The sequence below is a fragment of the Sinohyriopsis cumingii genome, unplaced genomic scaffold (genome assembly GCF_028554795.1).
Source record: "Sinohyriopsis cumingii isolate HCF-2022 unplaced genomic scaffold, ASM2855479v2 utg000349l, whole genome shotgun sequence".
Classification (NCBI taxonomy): Eukaryota; Metazoa; Mollusca; class Bivalvia; order Unionida; family Unionidae; genus Sinohyriopsis; species Sinohyriopsis cumingii.
In genome coordinates this window covers 3,242,093-3,265,932 of record NW_028315889.1, presented here as the reverse complement: position 1 = coordinate 3,265,932, position 23,840 = coordinate 3,242,093, and the positions used below count along the sequence as shown (strand labels likewise).

The window sequence follows — 23,840 nt, the reverse complement described above, 5'->3', positions numbered from 1 at the left end:
GTTTCAATTTATGGTGTATTAGATAGCACTTGTAATTCTGTGCTTTCAACAAATCATTACATAAACACCGCACCCACCCCCAGCATATTAACACAAAAATATAAATGACTGGCTGGCTTTGACATTAGAATTTATGCACCATTAAGTAGTTACCTGATTTAATTATTTCGTCTTACTTAACTTCTGTTTTGTTTAGTTTTCCTTTCTTCCAGCTCACTATTACTCTTTCTCCAGGCCTTCCCTCCACAATTTCCTTGGAATGACATTTAGGAAATATAAGTACTTACAGTAGTGGAGCATAGTTGTGACCCCAGTTCATATAATATTCATCCCTGATATTGGACATATTTTGAAAAGGCAAATTGTGAAACACAAGCAAATATAGTTCTGTTAGTTTTTCATACAAGTGACAAAATGTGTTTTAATCACTGTGTAGCATTCAAGAAACAATGATGAATCGATATGTGCAATTTGTCAATCTGACAGGAGACATGGTAACTAACGGGTTAAACTAAAGTTCAGGAGTGTTAAAAAATCGTTAATTCAGGATACATACTTATACAAAAAGAGCTTGAGATTGAAAAATTATTTTATTTTCACAATTTTAAGTTTTATTATTAAAAGAATATATCAAAACAAATAATAATTTACACTACATGCTAAGTGTGATTTCCCACTTCCACCTTGTAGCCATATCAATAGGGAGTTAATCAGTCCAATTCCACCTTCTAGCCATATCAACAGGGCAACAGGGAGTTAATCAGTCCAATTCCACCTTCTAGCCATATCAACATGGAGTTAATCAGTCCAATTCCACCTTCTAGCCATATCAACAGGGAGTTAATCAGTCCAATTCCACCTTCTAGCCATATCAACAGGGAGTTAATCAGTCCAATTCCACCTTCTAGCCATATCAACAGAGAGTTAATCAGTCCAATTACACCTTCTAGCCATATCAACAGGGAGTTAATCAGTCCAATTCCATCTTCTAGCCATATTAACAGGGAGTTAATCAGTCCACTTCCACCTTCTAGCCATATCAACAGGGAGTTAATCAGTCCACTTCCTAGAAAATGTGAGGCTCTAAAAGTGGTACTTTTTGTTGAGATTTTACCAGAAAATTTTTCTCCAAAAAAAATATTTACTTATAATATAACCTATAGTAATCATACCTCCTTATATAATAATAATAATAATAATAATTAATAATAATAATATGGTTAGTATTAGTGTATTTTCTGAAGCAGTATATCCCAGTTGGCCATAATATAAGAAAGAAATGAGAAATGGCTACATATAACAAAAAAAAGAGGTATGGAGGCACAAGTCTAAAAAACAAGATCAGTTTGAGGAAGTGCAGCATTATCAACATTTAAACTGCACAGTTGTTGCACAAAGCAGGGTCACTTTGATGTCTGGTGCAGTAATGGCATGGGATATGTAGTAACGTAAAACACCAAAAGACAGAAGCTGTCTTCTTGACCTCCTCTTGTGTAAGCGCTGATCCAGCCCTATTTTATGGCAACAAGAAATTAAATTGATTGTCAGTTTTATTAATTGACTGCCAAATAATTATTTATAAATGAATTATTGATTAAACAGTCAATCAGGACAGCATTTTCATAATTTATAGATCATAAGTAGAACCAATTATACTGTGGAAAGATTGTTTTTTATTTGTATATATTTTTAAGAAAATGCAGCATTTTATTGAAAGTATTTGGAGAGCAGCATAGATTGATCATCTCAAAGAATTATACATTTTGACTTGAACAGTTGGAATGTGAAATTTGAATGAGCAGTATACATGTATTTGGACTTGGAAATTTTTAAGGACAATACATTTTGTATTGGGAGGTTTACAGAACAGTACATTCAATTTGCAAATTTCAAAGAGTAATGCATTTTTGGGGAGAAGAATTTCAGTTAGAGCAATACATTGGTACAGGGAGATTTTAAGAGAAATATGTTTGGACTCAGATCAATGCAGTTGTGCAGGGAGAGTTTAGAAACAGTAGTGTTTGACTCATAGAGCAAGACATTTGTACAGGGAGATTTGAAGAGCAGTATGTTTGGACTTGGAGAGATAAACATTTGTACAGAAAGAATTTAAGAGGAATATGCATGGGCTCACAGAGATATACAGCTGTACAGAAATAATTTAAGCAACACATTTGTACAGGGAGATTTGTTTGGACTCATAGAGTAATACATTTGTACAGGAAGATTTGTTTGGATGCATAGAGTGATACATTTGTACAGGGAGATTTGTTTGGACTCATACAGCAATACATTCGTCAGTTGTACAGGGAGATTTGTTTGGACTCATAGAGCAATACATTTGTACAGGGAGATTTGTTTGGATGCATAGAGTAATACATTTGTACAGGGAGATTTGTTTGGATGCATAGAGTAATACATTTGTACAGGGAGATTTGTTTGGATGCATAGAGTAATACATTTGTACAGGGATATTTGTTTGGATGCATAGAGCAATACATTTGTACAGGGAGATTTGTTTGGATGTATAGAGCAGTACATTTGTGCAGGGAGATCTGTTTGGATGCATAGAGCAGTACATTTGTGCGGGGAGATTTGTTTGGACTCGAAGAGCAATACATTTGTACAGGGAGATTTGTTTGGATGCATAGAGCAGTACATTTGTGCAGGGAGATTTGTTTGGATGCATAGAGCAGTACATTTGTGCAGGGAGATTTGTTTGGACTCTAAGAGCAGTACATTTGTACAGGGAGATTTGTTTGGATGCATAGAGTAATACATTTGTACAGGGAGATTGGTTTGGACTCATAGAGTAATACATTTGTCATTTGTACAGGGAGATTTGTTTGGATGCATAGAGTAATACATTTGTATAGGGAGATTTGTTTGGATGCATAGAGTAATACATTTGTACAGGGATATTTGTTTGGATGCATAGAGTAATACATTTGTACAGGGAGATTTGTTTGGATGCATAGAGCAGTACATTTGTGCAGGGAGATTTGTTTGGATGCATAGAGCAGTACATTTGTGCGGGGAGATTTGTTTGGACTCTAAAAGCAATACATTTGTACAGGGAGATTTGTTTGGATGCATAGAGTAATACATTTGTACAGGGAGATTGGTTTGGACTCATAGTGCAATACATTTGTCATTTGTACAGGGAGATTTGTTTGGATGCATAGAGCAGTACATTTGTGCAGGGAGATTTGTTTGGACGCATAGAGCAATACATTTGCACAGGGAGATTTGCTTGGACTTTAAGAGTTGTACATTTGTGCAGGGGGATTTGTTTGGACTCATAGAGCAATACATTTTTGGACTCATAGAGCAACACATTTTTGGACTCGTAGAGCAATACATTTATACAGAGAGATTTGTTTGGACTCTAAGAGCAGTACATTTGTACATGGATATTTGTTTGAATGCATAGAGCAATACATTTGATGTTTATGACCTGTAGTTGCCACTATACAGAATAACATAATGCTATTGTTAGAAAGTCATGTTCAAACATTTAAAAGTATTGTTCATACCTTCAGATGTATGGTCCTACTTCTCATTGAAATATTGGTACTACAATTTCATATGGGTGAGTCCCAGGCTGTCCTGTTTTGGCATTTTCACCAAAACGTTAAGTTAGTATAAGTTCTTGGAATGTCCTGGATGTCTACTATTATAAATGCCCTAACAACAAGAGATAATATACAAAAAGAGAAAAGAAACATATTGTGACACACTCGGTATATTCCAGCATCTTTGTTCTTATCCACTCCTGCTTCAGAGGTGGTATTAGTTCTCAGTCCAAGAACAATGTTTGCAAACAAATTATTAGGTGCTTCTATTTAGGATGAGAAGAACAATGACAAAGTTTTTCACATGGAAAGAATGGTCTCACACAAAGTTGCCCCATGTGTCTTAACTGGGAAATAATCTCACCTGGATCCAGACACACTTTATTGTCCAGATACACATTATCAGTGTGTGGCCTTATACTGCATCTACATGTATATGGCTTTATGCTGTATCTACATGTATTATCCAGTTACACTGGGAAATAATATCACCTGGATCCAGACACACATTATTAGTGTGTGGCTTTATGCTGTATCTACATGTATTATCCAGATAAACATTTTCAGTATGTGGCCTTATACTGTATCTACATGTATATGGCTTTATGCTGTATCTACATGTATTATCTAGATACACATTATCAGTATGTGGCTTTATGCTGTATCTGCATGTATTATCCAGATACACATTATCAGCATGTGGCTTTATGCTGTATCTACATGTATTATCCAGATAAACATCAGTATGTGGCTTTATGCTGTATCTAGATGTATATGGCTTTATGCTGTATCTACATGTATTATCCAGATACACATTATCAGTATGTGGCTTTATACTGTATCTACATGTATATTGCTTTATGCTGTATCTACATGTATTATCCAGATACACATTATCAGTATGTAGCCGTATGCTGTATCTACATGTATAAGGCTTTATGCTGTATCTACATGTATTATCCAGATACACATTATCAGTACATGGCCTTATGCTGTATCTACATGTATTATCCAGATACACATTATCAGCATGTGGCCTTATGCTGTGTCTACATGTGTTATCCAGACACAAATTATCAGGATGTGGCTTTATGCTGTATCCACATGTATATGGCTTTATGCTGTATCTACATGTGTTATCCAGATACACATTATCAGTATGTGGCCTTATGCTGTACCTGTATATATTATCCAGACACACATTATCAGTATGTGGCCTTATGCTGTATCTACATGTATTATCCAGATACACATTATCAGTATTTTGCTTTATGCTGTATCTACATGTATTATCCAGATACACATTATCAGTATTTGGCCTTATGCTGCATCTACATGCATTATTCAGATGCACATTATCAGTATGTAGCTTTATGTTGTATCTACATGTATATGGCTTTATGCTGTATCTACATGTATAATCCAGATACACATTATCAGTATGTGGCTTTATGCTGTATCTGCATGTATTATCCAGATACACATTATCAGTATGTGGCTTTATGCTGTATCTACATGTATAATCCAGATACACATTATCAGTATGTGGCTTTATGCTGTATCTGCATGTATTATCCAGATACACATTATCAGCATGTATGGGGCTTTATGCAGTGTCTACATGTATGGGGCAATTTTATGCAGACTGTCTACATGTATGGGGCTTTATGCAGTGTCTACATGTATGGGGCTTTATGCAGTGTCTTCATGTATGAGGCTTTATGCAGTGTCTACATGTATGGGGCTTTATGCAGTGTCTACATGAATGGGGCTTTATGCAGTGTTTACATGTATGGGGCTTTATGCAGCGTTTACATGTACGTGTCAGTATGATGCATTTAACTAAGAATAAATTAGTTTGTGTGCAGCATTTGAAAATCTCAGAATGGATTATTTTTTTAAAATCATTTAGGAAAACATGTCACACCAACTTGTATTAAAGGTCCAAAGTATAATTCCTTTGTCGTGAATCCAAATCTGGAGTGATTTAGAATTTACTGTCCATGAAAGTACGTACAGATCTTTGCACCTGTCAGACTGGTGTATGAGAACTTTATAAATATATGACTAATCTATCAAACTTTAAGAGTATCTTTGACATTAGTTTGCTTTGATTTGTTATAATTTCAACTCACCTGGTCATTAAACCATGTGTACTTACAGTATGGTCTGTCATCAATCATGTATTGTACATTGTACATTGCCCATCTGGCATTAATCAATAATTACTATTTTCAACTTCTTTTTAGTCACTGACAGTCCAACTTTAACCAACTTGGCATAGAGCAACCTGGCTTAGAGGTCTTTCAGTTGTGTTCAAATAGTGCCAATCTATTATCAGATATGGCCACTTTTACTAAAAAATAGACAAAATTTACAGTTTCTGCATTTGGATCAAGTTTGAGAGAAAGATTCCTGGTATGAAGACTTTTCATTTTTTTTTTACAAATGGTACAAACTGTCATCAAATATGGCTGCCATTACCAGAAATGGAAAAACTTGCCTATCATCCATCAACATTCAACTTCTGATGATAAAAATCCTGACAAATTTTAAAAAACTTGGTACAGAAGTTCCTGGCACAGAGGACAGAAAATATAGTCACCATTTTTAAAAGCATAAAACTTTTAAATGACTTCTCCAAAACCACTGAACGCAAATTTGACAATAATCACCCTGGCATGAAGACCTTTCAGGTTTATGCAAATGATGCCATTGCACCATAAAATATGGCCGCAATTACTAAAAGCTCAAAACCTGTGCATTATTTTCACCTCCAGCAAATACTGTTCATATCTGACAAAAATCATCCTGGAATAAAGATGTTTCAGATTTTGCTAAATGAAGAAAAATCTTTACACAGTTTCTCAGACACAGCTGAACAAAACTGTTACTAAACTTGGGAGAAGTAAGCCTTGCATAAGACAATTCACATTTTTCAGTATACGAGTGATGCCAATCTGCCATCAAGTATGGCTGCTGTTTCTAAAACTACCAAAATGAACTTTAAACAGCTTCTTAGAAACAGCTAACCAGGAATGTTTTTTTTTAACATATGGTAATGACAACACTGGAGAAATTTCAGTAGAAAGCAGATTTCTTGGCAAATATTCTTCCGTTGGGGTATTAGGTAGATATCAGTCAATTGAATGATCTCTGGCCCACATTGGCATCTAGTTGTATAAATGATAGATAATGCATGACTCCCATTTCCTGCACAGAATTTTTTGTTGTCTTTCTAGATGCACAAATCAGTGATCGTGAACCAATTTCTAGCATTTTGCAATGGTATAAACTGAATAATACATCTGAACTCCAGACCTGAATATTGACATCCAATATGTTGTTTATGCCTCCACCATATCTGCGGGGGTGCACAAATTTGTATCTTTGTCTATCCATCGCACCACATCCTGTAAAATCACTTTCTTTCATGTTGATTATGAATTTCATTTTTGCTCAATAACTGTACAAGGACTGCATGTGTTGAGACCTAATTTTTGATGTAAGACATTTTCTTGAAAAAGACCTAGGTCATGTTCGATTTTTACTATCTTCTAATTTTGCATTATGCCCCCCTCTTGACATAAATGGTCTGACACACACTTTGAGACACCTTGCATCAGCCATATATTTGTTTTAAGAAAAATACTCCTTTGTATGAAGCAAGAACCCTTTGGTATTTCTTTGTTTGAAAAACTCTTTTTTGCATCTCATGAAATCACCAACCATTTGAGATTATTCTTTTCTTAAAAGTCATTCAAAAAGTCATCAAATTTCTATTTTTTTACATGGTCACATTGCTCATCCTTCACATGGTCTTGTTAAAGATAATTTTGTAGGCAGGAAGATTTTTGGAAAAATTTATTTGCAAAATGAAACTGTTAACATAGAAAATAAATTCTGCCTGCCAGGTTTTAAAAACAAATTTTAATCTGCTTGATTTGAAAAGTGTCTTCTATAAAAAGTTTAGTGCTCTAAGCTGCTGGAGATGAAGATATTTCATGATCATCACATAGTAAATGCATGCTTGGTACATATATATGAATCCAGGTGGAGGTATGTAATGCAATTCACTTTGATTGACATACATCTTGATTGTAAGAACATCTTTTCTTTTGAAAATTTAGTTATCCCTACTCCTTTGGAATGTATGTTCATATTTACATGGATTTTTCACTAAAAATCTTCTCAAGTCATGTAAAAGATCCTAAAGAGAATAATATCAATCTGCTATTGCAACTCCTCCTGATCAGACAGTTATATCAGCTTAGTGTTTTCACTGAAATAATTTGAATTGGTCCTAAATAACATTTTTTTAAAATATGATCTCCCAATATTGCTTCCACAATGGTTATCATGAAAATCAACTGAATAAATGGGTATATTAAATTGAACTTTTCACTAAAAGACTTCTTACCATAATGTAGTTAGTCCTATATTAAAATGATGCTGACATAGCCTCCAAAATAGCTGCCATGGTGGCCATCTTGAAAATCTTATGTTTACTTTTCTAAAATGGATGGTTTTATTAACATGAACTTTTTACTGTAACACTGTTATAATATGCAAAAGGTGTTGACTGAAAATGGTGCTGGACTGACCTTCAATACCGCAATCATAGTGACTATCTCAGAAATCTTGTTATCACTACATTCCTCTTGAAAAAATGCAGGTACTGACAGAGAATTCCATGTACCAGCAACCAATATTTAAAGTAACCAAACATTTAACAGGAAGTAATAAGCCAATGTGATACATATTTAATTTGCACTGTTTGTTAGTTAGGGTTATTGTAGTTTTTTAATACTTATTTCAATGTATGCTATTGATAATGTAACATTGTACATTAGACTTGACCTTATCCAAAATCAAGCTCATTTTCTACTTGACCTGAAGCATTGATTTATTTTTAATTCTCTAAATAACCAATACATAGATAAAATCTTCTATGTGTATGGGTTTAATATTGGGATTATTATTCATAGATTGAAGTAAACATATTTATTTGGGTCTGGATCTAAGTTATTGGAATTCCCATATAAATATACCTGGCCTACCTGATGTGTTCCACACTCTGTATTATAATTTTAGTAACAGACCTTTTCATTATAGCTATAATTTTATTTTGTAAACATTAAGAAGCTTCAATAAGGTTATATTTCATTAGGTATTATATTGTTTTTAGATAATGATAATTGTGACCTGAGTTCAAGTAGAGGACTATGTAATCTTGTTTTTCTATAAATTATTTATTCATGATATAAGATCTTGAGGCAGAATTGGTTTTATTGTTGTATCCAGAAGTTCTTTTGGGATGGAATTTATTCATTCAAATTATTTATTCACTGGAAATACAAAGTGCTCTTCAAAAATAACATTCTTGGTGTTATGAGCTTAGGCGGTTAGAAAACATAACAAGAAAAGAGTGAAGACAACAAGCTTTGTAAAATTTAACAAATAATTTATTTCCCTAGAAAAACAAGGTAAAAATGAGAAAAAGAACTTAAGATTTTATGAATCAAATCCAAAAAAAATCAAAGAATTAAAAATATAGAAGTCCTATTATTAAAAAGTCCTAAATAAATCTGAGTTTGAGTCCCGATGAAATCCAAAATGGAAGGCAATGATGTATGCTGTGGTCAGCATCATACTAATGTGTCGACAGGTCTTTGTTGAATCACAGAGAATAATATTCCAGTGTTTGAATTCTGTGTAAATTTTGATAACTACCTTTGTCCAAGAATTAATTTAGAGCACAAGTATTTCCTGGGAAAAATAATTTCTTGGAGTCCAAATAATTTGAAGAAAAATAAAATAATTAGCCCCAAAACTGGTCACAACATAAAACACCTGGACATCTCCAGTGTTAAGGCAAGTATGACTATTCTTTCTCAAAACATCAAAAATAAATCTAGCTGCGATGCAAAAACAGATGCCTGGATGTCCCTCAATCCTCTGGAAAAACCAGAGTTTGAAACAATTCCTACATGTTATCTGTCACATACTCCAATTATGGCCTCGATTCCACTTTGTGAATCTTACTCTGACAAAGAATTATTTTTAAAAAAGTTGTTTTCTTCAACTCTAACTGGTTCTGAATCAAGGCTAGGAACAGGTCAGCATTAGATACAAAGTTTCTATTATTAGACAATGTCAAATCCAGTAAATAAAATTACATTACAATAGCATGTAATGGAATAAAAAAATTTTTAAAACTAATGAACAAACAATTAAATTAAATCACATATAAATTAAATCAAATATACATAACACTTGGAAACAGAGAATTGAATTTATAGCAAACTTTCAATTAAGGATATTTTCTTGGATTTTATTATTGTGATCCAGCAAAAGACTGTTGGCACATCACCACTACATGGGCCACCACAGACACATCAACACGTAGAGCATTGGATTTAATTTGGATTTCCACTCAAGTTTATTCAGAACTTTATTCATTAGGACTTGTATCTGTGACTCTAGGATTATTTGGAATTTAATACCCAATACCATAAGTTCCTCTTTTTAACATTTTCACTTTGTATTCTGGGAAAATACATTATTTGTTGAATTTTACAAAGCTTCATGCTATTTTTTTCTATTACATATTTTAATACCACTGAGTCATAATGCCAGATACTTCAATGCATATACAAGATCAGTTATATGACACAGGAAGTTTGTAGGATGAGAGTTGGATATGATGTAAATTATATGACACTGGAAGTTTGTAGGATGAGAGAGTTGGCTATGACATCAGTTATATGACACTAAAAGTAGCTAACATGAAAGTTTGTAGGATGAGAGAGTTGAATATGATGTCAGTTATATGACACTGGAAGTTTGTAGGATGAGAGATTTGGATATGATGTCAGTTATATGACACTGGAAGTTTGTAGGATGAGAGAGTTGGATATGATGTCAATTATATGACACTGGAAGTTTGTAATATGAGAGAGTTGGATATGACATCAGTTATATGACACTGGAAGTTTGTAGGATGAGAGATTTGGATAGGATGTAAATTATATGACACTGGAAGTTTGTAATATGAGAGAGTTGGATATGACATCAGTTATATGACACTGGAAGTTTGTAGGATGAGAGATTTGGATATGATGTCAATTATATGACACTGGAAGTTTGTAGGATGAGAGAATTGGATATGACATTGGTTATATGACACTAAAAGTATCTAACATGAGAGAGTTGGATATGATGTCAGTTTTGCATTACTGAAAGTTTGTAATATGAGAGAGTTGGATATAATGTCAGTTTTACATTACTGAAAATTTGTAACAGCAGAGGTGAATATAAGGGCAAGGGGATTTTGACATTAGCAGTACAATAGAACTTCATTCAACCAAATTAAATTTTCTTCAAGAGACATAAAAGTGCAGATACATGATAGTTTGGGATGAAATTGTTTGGTCACACCAAATATGTTATAATAGGGACATGTCATTGGGATTATCCAAATACAGTATGATAATATGTGAAGTGTGAATGTTTGAGACTTTATAGTATTTTAGTTTTTATATCTTACCATGATTTTGTTAAGATTTATATTCTGTGTAGTGTCTAATATCATGGGTGAACAAATTGTTTTAGCATGTGGTCAATGAGCTACATGTCATCTGTGCCAAAACAATGGTTTCACTTGAGTTTTCAGATTGTACTAATTAAAGTAACATTTTTTTCGTATACTTTAACTTATAATTAAACCAGTTACCAGATCTCTTAATTTATTGTTCAGTTACCTCTTGTGATATATGTATTTGACAAAATTAGAACATACAGTAACATATCATATTTATATTAGTCTTGTACTTTTCAATTTCTGTATACTGGGTAATTAAAAAAAATTTTTCCTTCAAAGAAATTATTATTGTGTTTTAACCATGTATATTCCACAAGTTGTCTGTGAGTATACTTCATTGTAATATACCTATATCTAATTGTTGAATGTCAACTAACATTTTGATTTCTTAAACATCACTACACAGTATGGATGAATTGCATCTGATTTTCCTCCAAAATTCTAATTTCAGTCCCGCTGCAATGGAGAATCTGTACTACATCGCTCATGATGCACCCACTGCCCTAGAAATGCGAGGATTTGGTTGGCCTAATGCAGCAAAGGGAAAGAAGAAGGGGAAAGGGAAAAGGAAGAAGAAATGAAACATCATATGCTCCATTTTATAACTTGCATAATTGGTGCATATATGTTAATTCATTAAATACATGTAGTGAGTGAATTTAAAAAAATGAAATTATATTTTTTTTTGTGAATGATCTCCATTTTTTTCTATAAAGACATTTGTGTTCATCTGGAAAGAAATGAACTCTAGTTTCATAAAAACAATTCCAAGCATCAATTTCAAAATGTACAATAATTATTTATTATTAAATTTTTCCAAAATATGAAGAAAATATACAAATAATTCAGATTTTAAAGTGCATAAACTAAAAATAAGTGTTTGTATTAACCAGAGTATTACGTTGGAAATTTAATGTTGTTCACTGGTAGTTTTTAGATTCAAAATATACAAAACATAAACTTTTGATACTGTTTTGAGATATTATTGAGTTTACAGTCCTTAAATATTGTCCTGATCATAAAAGTCTCACATGTAATCTCAAAATGTTTGATCCCTGAACCTGCCTGATTTTATAGTATTTAATCAGAAGTGATAATTGATGTTCAGCCTGAATAGTCTGGTTTTGTTTCATTGCCATTAAATACAGTTTCCTATGGATTATGGAGAGAAATTCTTGCAAAAATCTTTTAAAAAATATGGGACGCATTAAAAAAAATGGACAATTGAAGTACAATTTCTTTGTAAATTAACTTTATCAGAAATTATATGAATAATGCTTTGTCCAAAATTGGATGTTGTGGGTCTGAGTTTGAATTCAAATGCATAACTGGTATGTTTTATTTGATTTACTGGAAGGCCGAAAAGTCATTTGTAGAGAGACCCAATATCAACTATTATCTGTGCTGTTAATACCTTGTGATATCTTTTCTAGCTGTATGTAAAAGCAATTCTATCAGGACTTCTGTTTTTCTACTTGTATGTAAAAGCAGTTCTATCCGGACTGTTTTTCTAGCTGTATGTAAAAGCCATTCTATCAGGACTTTGGCAACAGATACTAGCCAGTATTGAAGAACATGAGAGAACTGATTATTAGAGAATATATTATATCAACTTTGGTTCATATGTTGATCACTTTTCTCAGATATATTAAGTATTACAACTTATTTTCTTAAATTTATGCATATCTTTACTACTAGGCAAATATTATAATTAAATTTTCTTCCGGTATGAAATTGTGTTCTTATGATGTGAAGGATAGAAAGATTTCTTAAATGTTCACAATCATATACAGATGTATATCGTCACCTCATTACTGGCTGATTTATATTTTGCAGGAAGTATCCTGAATTCTCATTACTTTTTTTTCTTATTTCTTCATTATCAAACAATTGGCTCATAAATTAAGAATTGATGGGTAGCATTTTTGGGGTGGAGGACACTTCCTTGGTTTTTCTTCTTACTTTTTTCATTCAACAAAAATTGCATTGCTACAAAGCAAAAACGAAAGGATACAATTGATGAGACAATTGATTTTGTATGGGTCCTTCCTGTCACTTGTGTTACAATGTACGTATTGCTGTTTAGTAAAGAAGGGGTCCTACATAGTTTTGAAATGAAGAAATAAACTGATCAGCTATCCTTGAAAAAGATCTCCATGTGACTAGTTACATTAGTCCAATGTTTGTAGTATATTTAAACCTTGATTTACAAGTGTTTGAAATCACCTGTCAGAATGTGATAAGTCAAATGGCAAAGAAAAACATTACTTTGGGGTTTCAATCCTGACACACTGTCTTTACACTCAACCATAGAACTAATCAGAGCACATTGGGTGTGGTAAGTTCGATGCATGACCACATAGGCAATACAAGTTTGAAATCTCACTTCTACACTTTGGTCAGAAGTAACTTTTACTTGTAGAGTGTCGTAACTCAGCACTACCTCATCTGTTTATTGCTAACATGATAGTTTTGTTGCAAAATTCTTTGGAAAATGGTTTAAAAACTGAATTCCACATGCTCCATTCTTATAAATGCTTGAAAAACCAGCAAACCCTGTACACATTTTCAAATGAACTGACTTCTTTGATGCTTTATTTTATCACTGTCTCCATAAAGGTACTGATTGATAAAACTTCACTTGTCCAGCCATCCCTCCATCAGTCACAAGACTGACTGTTTTTGACAAATTGCCATAAAACTTGGTAAATATTATGGTCATTACCTGAAGATATGCACATCAACACTCGACTCCTAATTTTTGTTAGAGTTGTCACCCATTTTGTCTTGTAGCAGTGTATGACAAAATCTCATTAGCATGATTAATCCTGCAGATTTGATGGAGTTCAATAATTGTTGGTAAATAATATCATCCTGAAATGAAGATGTGTACATGTTAGTAGAGTTATTGCCTTGTCACCTGATGTAGTGTATGAATCTCATTAGCACAACTAGTCTGCCAGTAAAACTTGGTCAATATTATGGCTGTCATTTTATGATGTTTTTATTGATAAATCACTTTGCTTCTGCAATTTTATGCTAGAGTTATTGCCCTTTCTGTCTTCCAGTTGAATGCCACTACAACAACATCTCATTATCACTAGTCCTACCGTTTTAGATAGATTGCTTTGAAACTTGATAAATATTACTATGATCACATGTCAACAAATTACTTTGATTATTCTTAATAGAGTTATTGCCTTTTTTGTCTTCTAACTTAGTACAGTGCCTAAAAAAATCACTTTTTGCTCACAATTTTTAATTTTTCCTTTTTGTCTGGTAGTTTAATGCATTAAATATAAGACATTCTTGTTGGTGCAGCTATTCCTGCATTTTTGGATCAGTGGTCATAAAACACATGGAAAATATTATGGATATCACCTTGAAGATGCACATGTCAACAAATTACTTTGCTCTTGCAAATCTGGTGAGTGAGCTCAAAACATTATCAGCACTGAATCTTGAGCTGTCATCAACATTTCTATTTTTTAAATAATTTTCTCCAAGATTCTCTAATGTTTTTAATGGTTCAGACTCTTGCAGGATGATTTGGATAAGGATCTGCACTGGATTAATGGCCTGTATGGATTATTACACTTTATTCATCATTATAATATCTCATTATCCTAAATAATTGTAGTTAAATAGGGGTATGCTGTGTTGAGTAACAAAAGTTGGTGACATTTTCACATTACTTATTAGCAAATATATATTCTTGGATGCACATAGGAATAACTTACTAGACATATCAGTTTACTAATTTATAGCAGAACTTTGAAGGACAAATATGTTAAACTGAAAAATGTGATAAAAGAAGGGAAAATATTCTTATCTTTAGTAATTCAGGTATATGTGAACAAAATGTTGATACAGTATGTTTTTAAGAGAAGCATTTTTATTTCTTAAGATTTTTGTATGTAGCAGTTTTATTTTTTTCCTCCATCTTTTTTAAACAAAGGTCACGTTTGATTACTGGCATGACTTCTAAGTTTTCCGTTTGTCACAAAGCTCCAACTATACAAGGGTAGAGGCTTATGAGCTATACTTACCAACAGCATGATTGTACAATACTTATGACCTTGAAAGGTTATAGTTTGTTCCAAATTGCACCCAGATATTCTATTGATAGAATTTTTTGTATGTCTAATTATCTTTATATAGAAGCAGGAGAATGTAGTAACCCTCATGTTCATCTAACATGTCTGTCTTTCTGTCTGTCTGGCACTTGTCAGTGTAACTAGTCCCACTGTTTTGGATGGATATCCATACAACTCTGTCAATACTATGATCATCACCTGAAGATGCACGTGTCAACAATTCTCGTTTCTCCCATAATATTTCTTCAAGTTGTTGCTCATTTTGTCATGTATCTCAATGCTGTGTACTACACAATTTTGTTATTGCAGCTGGTCCCACAGTTTTGTAAGGACTACTTTGAAAATGTGTAAATATTATGGCAGTCTTCGGAAGATGAAAATATTGCAAATCTTTATGCTCCCTTCATTTTTGTTAGTTTGGCATTTTGGTTTTTAATAGATGGATTCAGTGTATGACAGAATTTTGAGATTGCAACAACGCCCCCAGTTTTTTGTGGATCGCTTTGAAACTTATTACATATTATGCTTATCATAAGAAGATATGTAAGTTAACTTGTCATTTTGCATGCACGATTTTCAAAAGAATTATACACTCTTTCTTTCTACTGGAGATTAATCACCATAATGTAGTTTAGGATTTAGATGTTAGTGATCCAGGGGTATATTTACATGAGCAAATTGCTCACCATTTCTACAGTTTCATGAAGCAATATGTGGAAAGTTTGCACAAACATAAGATGGCTAGTTTGCAGAAAAATAAAGTTTAATTGTGTTTGTTTTAAAATATATACTTTGTTTTGCTACTATTAGAAACATTCAAAACATATTGTACAGAAAACTTTATCTTCATATTTAAAAATTCAGAATGTTAAGTACAAAGTATTAACTAAAAGATAAATTAGACCCTAGTTTCAATAAATTTTTCAGAATATTTTCTCAAGTTTGGATTTTATATTACTTTCTTTCTTTTACTTATAAGAATATCGTAATTTCAGTCAAAAGTTGAGACAGCAGAAAGGATAAAAAATAACATCTCAAGTTATGCATTGGTAGACTGGAGAATGTATTCTTGAGGGAAAAAAATTGAGAAAGTTATCACACATGACAGATATCTGTAATATACCTCAGAGATGCAACAGTACATTTTACTGTGAATAATTAATTCATTTAAACTAAATAATGAGAAAGAGATTAAAAAATCTCAGTTTCAGGAAGAAAATTAAAGATGCTTGGTGAAAATGAAACTAGAACTTTAATTTGTCCAGAAGAGTCACATTAGGGGGAAAAAATGGAGGATTTCCTGGTACTCTGAAATTTCAATAAAATTGTTGTTAACTTAAAGGTTGTTATTGAAACTCAGATTCTATTGAAAATAAGAATTGATAGCCAGGATTTAATTTTAAAATGGACCACATAGTTAAATTGACCCAAATACATCCAAAGGCTGGTGTGACATGGTTTGGGTTTTGTATTTTCGTTGGTGAATGAATTTTTTTATTTACCCAAGTAGCACCAGATTTGTTACCTCCCAGCACATGACACTTTTTGTAAATTATTGTTTTTGTTTGTGTTTTGCTGTAGAATGTTTTTAAATGTATTCTTAGGACATGACTTGAATGAGTCCTAAGTCAGTATTCTCAAAAGTGCCAAAGAGTTTTTGGTGGTGGATCTATGCAATAGATTCTTGTACTGATAATAAAGATATTTTTATTTTGCACTTTGACTCTTGGAATCATATCTCCTGAAAAAAAGATGTGCTATAACATTGCTAGAGAATAATTTTGATATTAAAAGGTTATTAAAATGTTCCAGTGTTTGTAAAGCATTTGTATGAATTTTCCAAAACTATTGTTACATTTCTGTTTTGTTATTGTTACATGATATCAATCAAAACAATCATTTCACAGTTATGAAAGAGTTATTAATTTCTCAAGATACACAAAAAAGGATCTAAACACTTTCAAAGTACATTTGCAAATATGTTTATACTTTTTAATTTAATCTGATAGAAAAGTAAAACGAAATACAGGACAAATACTGCTGATTTCTCATATAATCTCATTGTAATAGAATGTAAATGTCAGTCATAACAATTTTGCATAATTTGACATTTTTGAAGAACAACCAAGACTGTAACAAAACCAGTACCTTTGTGGTTTTGAATAAAAAGAATTTGCCATTACACCTGTCTCCATGGTTATGTTATTCGGTCCTTAATCGACCAGTGAGGATATCCTAGAGAACTCATTAATTTTATAACTGTTTGTTGTTTTTGCATAGTAACTTGTTTTAATAGGCAACATCTGCAACATCTGACTTAACTCTTTTTCATAATAGGAATTAAATAGATAATTCACAGTTTGTAAAATCTGCTATCAGAGAACAAGTTATTTGTACTTATAATTTATTACTTAAACGGCAATCGTTTTTACATGACTCTACTCATTAGAAATCGTTAATGAATGCAAAACAGCACGAGAAGGGAAAACCTTGATTCATGTTTTCTTTATTATGGTAAAATTTTCATGTGCAGTCTTATCATGGGTAATGTAATTCCACCAAAAAGTGCACTTTATTCCATTATAGCTGGGCACGGTTTACACACTTTGTTTTATACAAATATGTCAGAATGTTCAGAACTGTTATCTGATCTGTATCATAAATTCATATTCTATTAGGAAGTAATCATCCTGAACTAACGTTGTCATTGACACTTTTCTACCCAATTAAAACAATAAATGTTTTCATTAAAAAACATGTGCAGAATGTATTTGGACAAAGTTTAGACCTATAATAAATTTTAATACTATTCACATTTAAGTGTACATTTTATAAAGACTGAAGACTTTTAAATAGTAATACTAACAGTGGACTAGTAATGTACTTTAAGAAGCTATAGATGCAGTATAGACAAAGATGACTATCATCAGCATGCTTGAAAAGCTTTGTAAACAATTTTTCTGTTTAATACCTGTACAAATAAAGTGGTAGTTTACACCTGTATGTGTTTTCGTACTGTAGAAGAAAGTTTAGCTTTAATGAACAGTATATTAGTTCATTTGGTTTTACAATTAAAATCAGACTTATTGATAAGAATGTGTATGTTTGTTCTATATGACATATTTATTTCTACACATATGAACTTAAATAAATACATGCAAGATATGCATGTAAGATATTAGGTGACATGTTTTTAAGGCTGGACATTAGAGAGAGTTACATCATAGGGATTGGAAGGTAGGCATATTTTTTAAGGCTGGACATTAGAGAAAGTTAAATCATAGGGATTGGAAGGTAGGCATGTTTTTTAAGGCTGGACATTAGAGAAAGTTACATCATAGGGATTAGAAGGTATATGCTAGACTAGCATAATTTTGAATTTCTAGGGTGTATATGACAGTTTTCACAATCAGGCAATCTTTCAATTGACTTAGAAATTGACACAAACTCTATGCTGATCATCTTGTGTTAACACCTTCACTTGAATGCAATGGGTCATGTGCCTAAACAAACTACGTGTAATGTAAGCATTGCATGGGTATTTTATCAATAAATCATTCATACATTTATGTATTATTCAAACTGTTTTACTTCTTTCTTTTCAACTTGAAGAAAATATAACCACAAAAAAACCTTGTTCACCACACTAACAATTGTGAATGAAATTATGACACTAGTATATAATGGAAAAAATAGAAATTTAATGTATTATATGAAAGCAAATTATCACAGAATAAAGTTTGTCTTTCATTGATCTTGTATGTCAGCTATTCTGTGAAAAAGCACTTAATGTTTATGCTGTTTTTAGAAGTTGTGTTTTGATAAAAGAGTTTTTGTAAGTTAATAGCAATTGACATATATACAGATAAACTTGTAATTATTACAGATTAGTTTTAGGTTGATGCTTTTGTAAAATTGTCAATTTTGAGCTTTTCTGGCTATGGTTAATGTTTTCCAACCACCTTCAAATAAACATGGTTAATCAACATGTAAGAACAATGACATGTGTTGTACTGCTAGAATTGGATGGTTAAATTTAGAATGGTCATTTGCCAACTGCCTTGTGAGAATTATTTCAAAGGAAGTAATTTATAATAATATACAAGATTCTGATTTCATATATATATATTCATTGATGATGTGGATGGTTTATATTGTAAATCAGACTGTACATAACTCAGTATCATATTATTGTTTTTATAGTTTTCTTTTGTTCTTTGTCGCAATTAATACTTTATACAACTTGACAAGAGGATATTTCAGTCCTAGTTTCAGTATTATTATATTATTTGAACAATATTACATTTTAGGACATACAATTAAGAATGGTTATTTATTTTATCACCTATGCAATTTAAATTTGATTTGCTAATATAAACTAGTTGTATATCTTTCCTGAAAGATAACTGTGATATTTTGTTAAAAGTTTTACAATATTTAATGCAGAAACATCCATTGTATCTCCCATTACCATATTTTGTGAGCACAAAGCTTTTACCCCCATCAAGTCTTAGGAAGGGCAAGGTAATAGCCTGTATGTAACATTGGTACCATGTCTATAATCAGTTGAAGTATGAGGACATTATCTGAAAGTACTCATAAGTTGAACTATTTTAATTTGTCTAAATACTGCCACATGGCCAATTTGTTTTATTGCTGTTTTTCATGTTTTGTGACATTATGATATTTTCATTCCTTAGAAGACATTATTGACATACATCAAGCAATGTGTCCATCAGGGCATTATTGACATGTATCAAACAAGATGACCAACAGGGCATTATTAACAAATATCAACCAAGGGTGTCAGTGAGGCACTATGTACATATTTCAGCCAAAGTGTCCAACAAGGCAATATTGACATATTTCAACCAAAGTGTCCAACAAGGCAATATTGACATAATTCAACCAAAATGTCCTACAAGGCATGATTGGCATATTTCAATTTAAATGTCTGACAAGGCACTATTGACATATTTAAAAAACAAAGTGTCCAAACAAAGCATTACTGACATATTTCAACGAAAGTGTCCAAGAAGCATGATTGACATATTTCAACAAGAGTGTCCAACAAGGCATTATTGACACATTTTGATGAAAGTGTTCAGCAAGGCATTATGGGCATATTTAAACTAAAGTGTCTGACAAGGCAATATTGACATATATCAATCAAGTTGTCCAACAAGGCAGTATTGACATATTTCAACCAAGGTGTCCAACAAGGCATGATTGACATATTTCAACCAAAGTGTCCAACAAGGCATGATTGACATATTTCAACCAAAGTTTCCAACAAAGCAATATTGACATATTTCAACCAAGGTGTCCAATAAGGCATGATTGACATATTTCAACCAAAGTGTCCAACAAGGCATGATTGACATATTTCAACCAAAGTGTCCAACAAGGCATGATTGACATATTTCAGCCAAGTTGTCCAACAAGGCATGATTGAAATATTTTGACAAAAGTCTCCAACAAGGCATGATTGACATATTTCAACCAAAGTGTCCAACAAGGCATGATTGACATATATCAAACAAAGTGTCCAACAAGGCAATATTGACATATTTCAACCAAGGTGTCCAACAAGGCATGATTGACATATTTCAACCAAAGTGTCCAACAAGACATGATTGACATATTTTGACCAAAGTGTCCAACAAGGCATTATTGACATATTTCAACCAAGGTGACCAACAAGGCAATATTGACATATATCAACCAAGGTGTCCAACAAGGCATGATTGACATATTTCAACCAAGGTATCTAACAAGGCATTATTAATAAATATCAACCAAGGTGTCAACAAGGCATGAGTTTTTTTTTAATGATTAACATGATAATAATATAGATTTTGTGAACCTTGTAGAATCAAAATTTATGCATTAAGGAATTGATGTAGCTAAGTGGTTAACTGGATGCAAGCTTCCATTTTTTTTTCACAGTATAGACCTTACACGATTTGTATAATCTAATATCTTGTAGACAAGGCTTGAACATGTTAAAAGCCCTGATATGCCACTGAATATTAATATTTCAGCAGCTTTTATACATTTTTATACATGTGGAGGCTTATTTATTTCAGCTAGCTTTTGACTTCACATATTGGTAGTATAAATCCTTCAGTTGTACAAAGTGTCCAGTGCTTGGTATTAATTAGAGATTTCATTACATACTGAATATTAATATCAAACAACTGGTATCATCATCCACAGAATAACAGTTAAAGCAATTATAACTGATGAAGAATACAAGAAAGTACATGCACCTCTTGAACCAAGAGAATTCTGTGCCAAAACCAATATATACATGGTTATAAAAATCACACATACATGTATATAACTCTAACTGAAAAAATCTTCTTCACTTTTATAAACATGAGGACAATGTTTTTTATTTAATGCAGCAATAATCATACATCAGATAAATGACATCATTCAAATATATATTTTGTTAAATGATTGGTACAGATTGTCTACATATTTATTGAGTATTGCTGTTTAACTTGATGTCATAGTACTGTTGTCAAATTTCATTGACTTCACTGTTGGTTCCAAATGAGACTTGAAGATGTGTGTTTTGGGTATGGGTGTGTCATGGTTATGGTAAATAGTAGAGTTGTTCATGGACTTGTTCAACCATTTTGTGTATTTGTATTTAGATGAATATTCAATCAAATTATCAATATTTATTGAATAAAGTATTTTATATTGATTTTAAACAATATTTGTTTAGTTTATTAAGTTTACAATATTTGGTCTGGGGTTGGAAATAGGGGTTGAATGGTTTGTATTTTAAAACAGTTAGCATAGAACTTGGACAATAGATCAATTATTACTGTACAAAAGTACAGTAGGTCTCCACGGAGCAATAGGGTTTTGCTTTTATATCTTTACATTTTACCACAATATTATTGTAGCCTGACCTGACATTATATTATGTTGAGGTAACAAAGGGATCCTTTTGTTGTGAATGCAGTAAGAAAGTTACAGTCCAAGTAACCTAGCTGTTTGCATCTCTATATAAAATACATGAGTGTCTGCTCTGACACTGAAGTTTTTCTTTTTGTGTCTTACTCTTATCCAATCAAATGCTATACTCAGGATGGCAGCCAGATCATAGGAATGTTATGCTTAGTTTAAAAGACATTAAGGGTCATATTTGGTAAGATCCTGCATTTTGTTTAGCTAGAATAAACTAAGGACACTTAAGTATGTAATATAATGAATGCATGTGTGAAATTCAAGTGTGAACCTGACACAACTTCTACATTTATAGGATAACTAGCTGATTGGGTGGCAAAAGATATGAGATAAGTGAAGGACAATGGGGAATACATTTTTTTAAATTTAAAAACCACATAAAGTTTAACATTTTTTTCATGATATAGGATAAGAAAATGTAAGTATCATTTACATACATTAGAGAATTGGCAGACTAAAATAGTTATATACAAATAAGTAAATATCTCCCCTTTCTACAAAGTCTCATGTGTCCTCTCATCTAGGCAGTAACCCAAATGACCTGTCATGTGTCCATATTACATAGTACCTGAAAGTGCTAATGCAAATTTTGCCATGAAAAGCAACAATCAGGTCAGACAATAGCTGACTTCCACACAAAACTATGGCAGCTAGCAGCTATGTATGAAATAACGAGTGATGCCAACTAGGAAATATAGTGAATTCGCACATTTTTGAAGCATGCACATCAACACTGACAACAATTCAGTGCCACTGACATCTATAACGCCTTCCATTTGTTATTCCATTTCCCGTTTCAGATTTTTTTGGTTTTGTTACTAGTGTATCAGAAAACTCCATTGCATGAACAAGTGTTAAAGACTGCTCAAAGCTATCTTATGGAGGATATGACATGTAAGCTACACAAGCAAAAGGCAATAGCTGCCAAGATATAAATCAGATCTGCACACATTTTGGTGGTGGATATCCACGCCGAAAAAGACAATGTGCAGCAAATAGGAAATGCTGCAAGAAAAGGACAACTTTTTGCAAAAATGTGGAGACTGAAGCTTACCAGTAGTAAAGTTTACAAGTATATGTGGAGCCACTTTAGGGCTGTTGCTCTATTTAGGACCTATGGTATTAATTCAACTTCTATAGTAAACCTATTGAAATGTCATGATATTAAAAATCAATTAACTTCAGTTTTCTGAATGCGCATGATCAAAACTATATTATCAGTATAGATGACACATCAATGATGAGTGTCTCTGTAGAGAAAACCATTTGAACTGTGGCATTCTTGGAATCTACATGTGGTTGAAACATATGTTTTTATTTTTGTACCAAAGAGTCAAGTGCTTATTTCAATAATGAGTTTTACAAACTCAGGTATGCAATAGGACTAAAATTCCATCAAAAAAACATTGTCAATATTTTTTTTCTGTTACAACTAGGATAAGTGCTGAAAAGATTTTTTTTCTTATTAAAATCTTACTTTTATTATCAACCAATCCTGGCCAGCCAAACCCATATATATACCATTTTGTGTTAACTCAGTTCTCTGGTGATCTAGTGGTTAGAGCATCTGCCTCGGAT

General features: G+C 32.3%; 1 protein-coding gene across 2 annotated transcripts in view; it reads left to right on the top strand.

Moving 5' to 3' along the window:
• LOC149774335 (uncharacterized) overlaps window positions 1-22,003 on the top strand; it is a 39,163-nt gene extending 17,160 nt beyond the window's left edge. For both annotated transcript variants that reach the window (XM_089945478.1, XM_089945479.1), the window contains exon 4: window positions 11,630-22,003. In XM_089945478.1, coding sequence (XP_089801604.1) covers window positions 11,630-11,759 — 130 coding nt within the window. In that variant the 3' untranslated portion in view covers window positions 11,760-22,003. The remainder of the gene's footprint in view (window positions 1-11,629) is intronic.
• The last annotated feature ends 1,837 nt before the right edge of the window (window positions 22,004-23,840 follow it).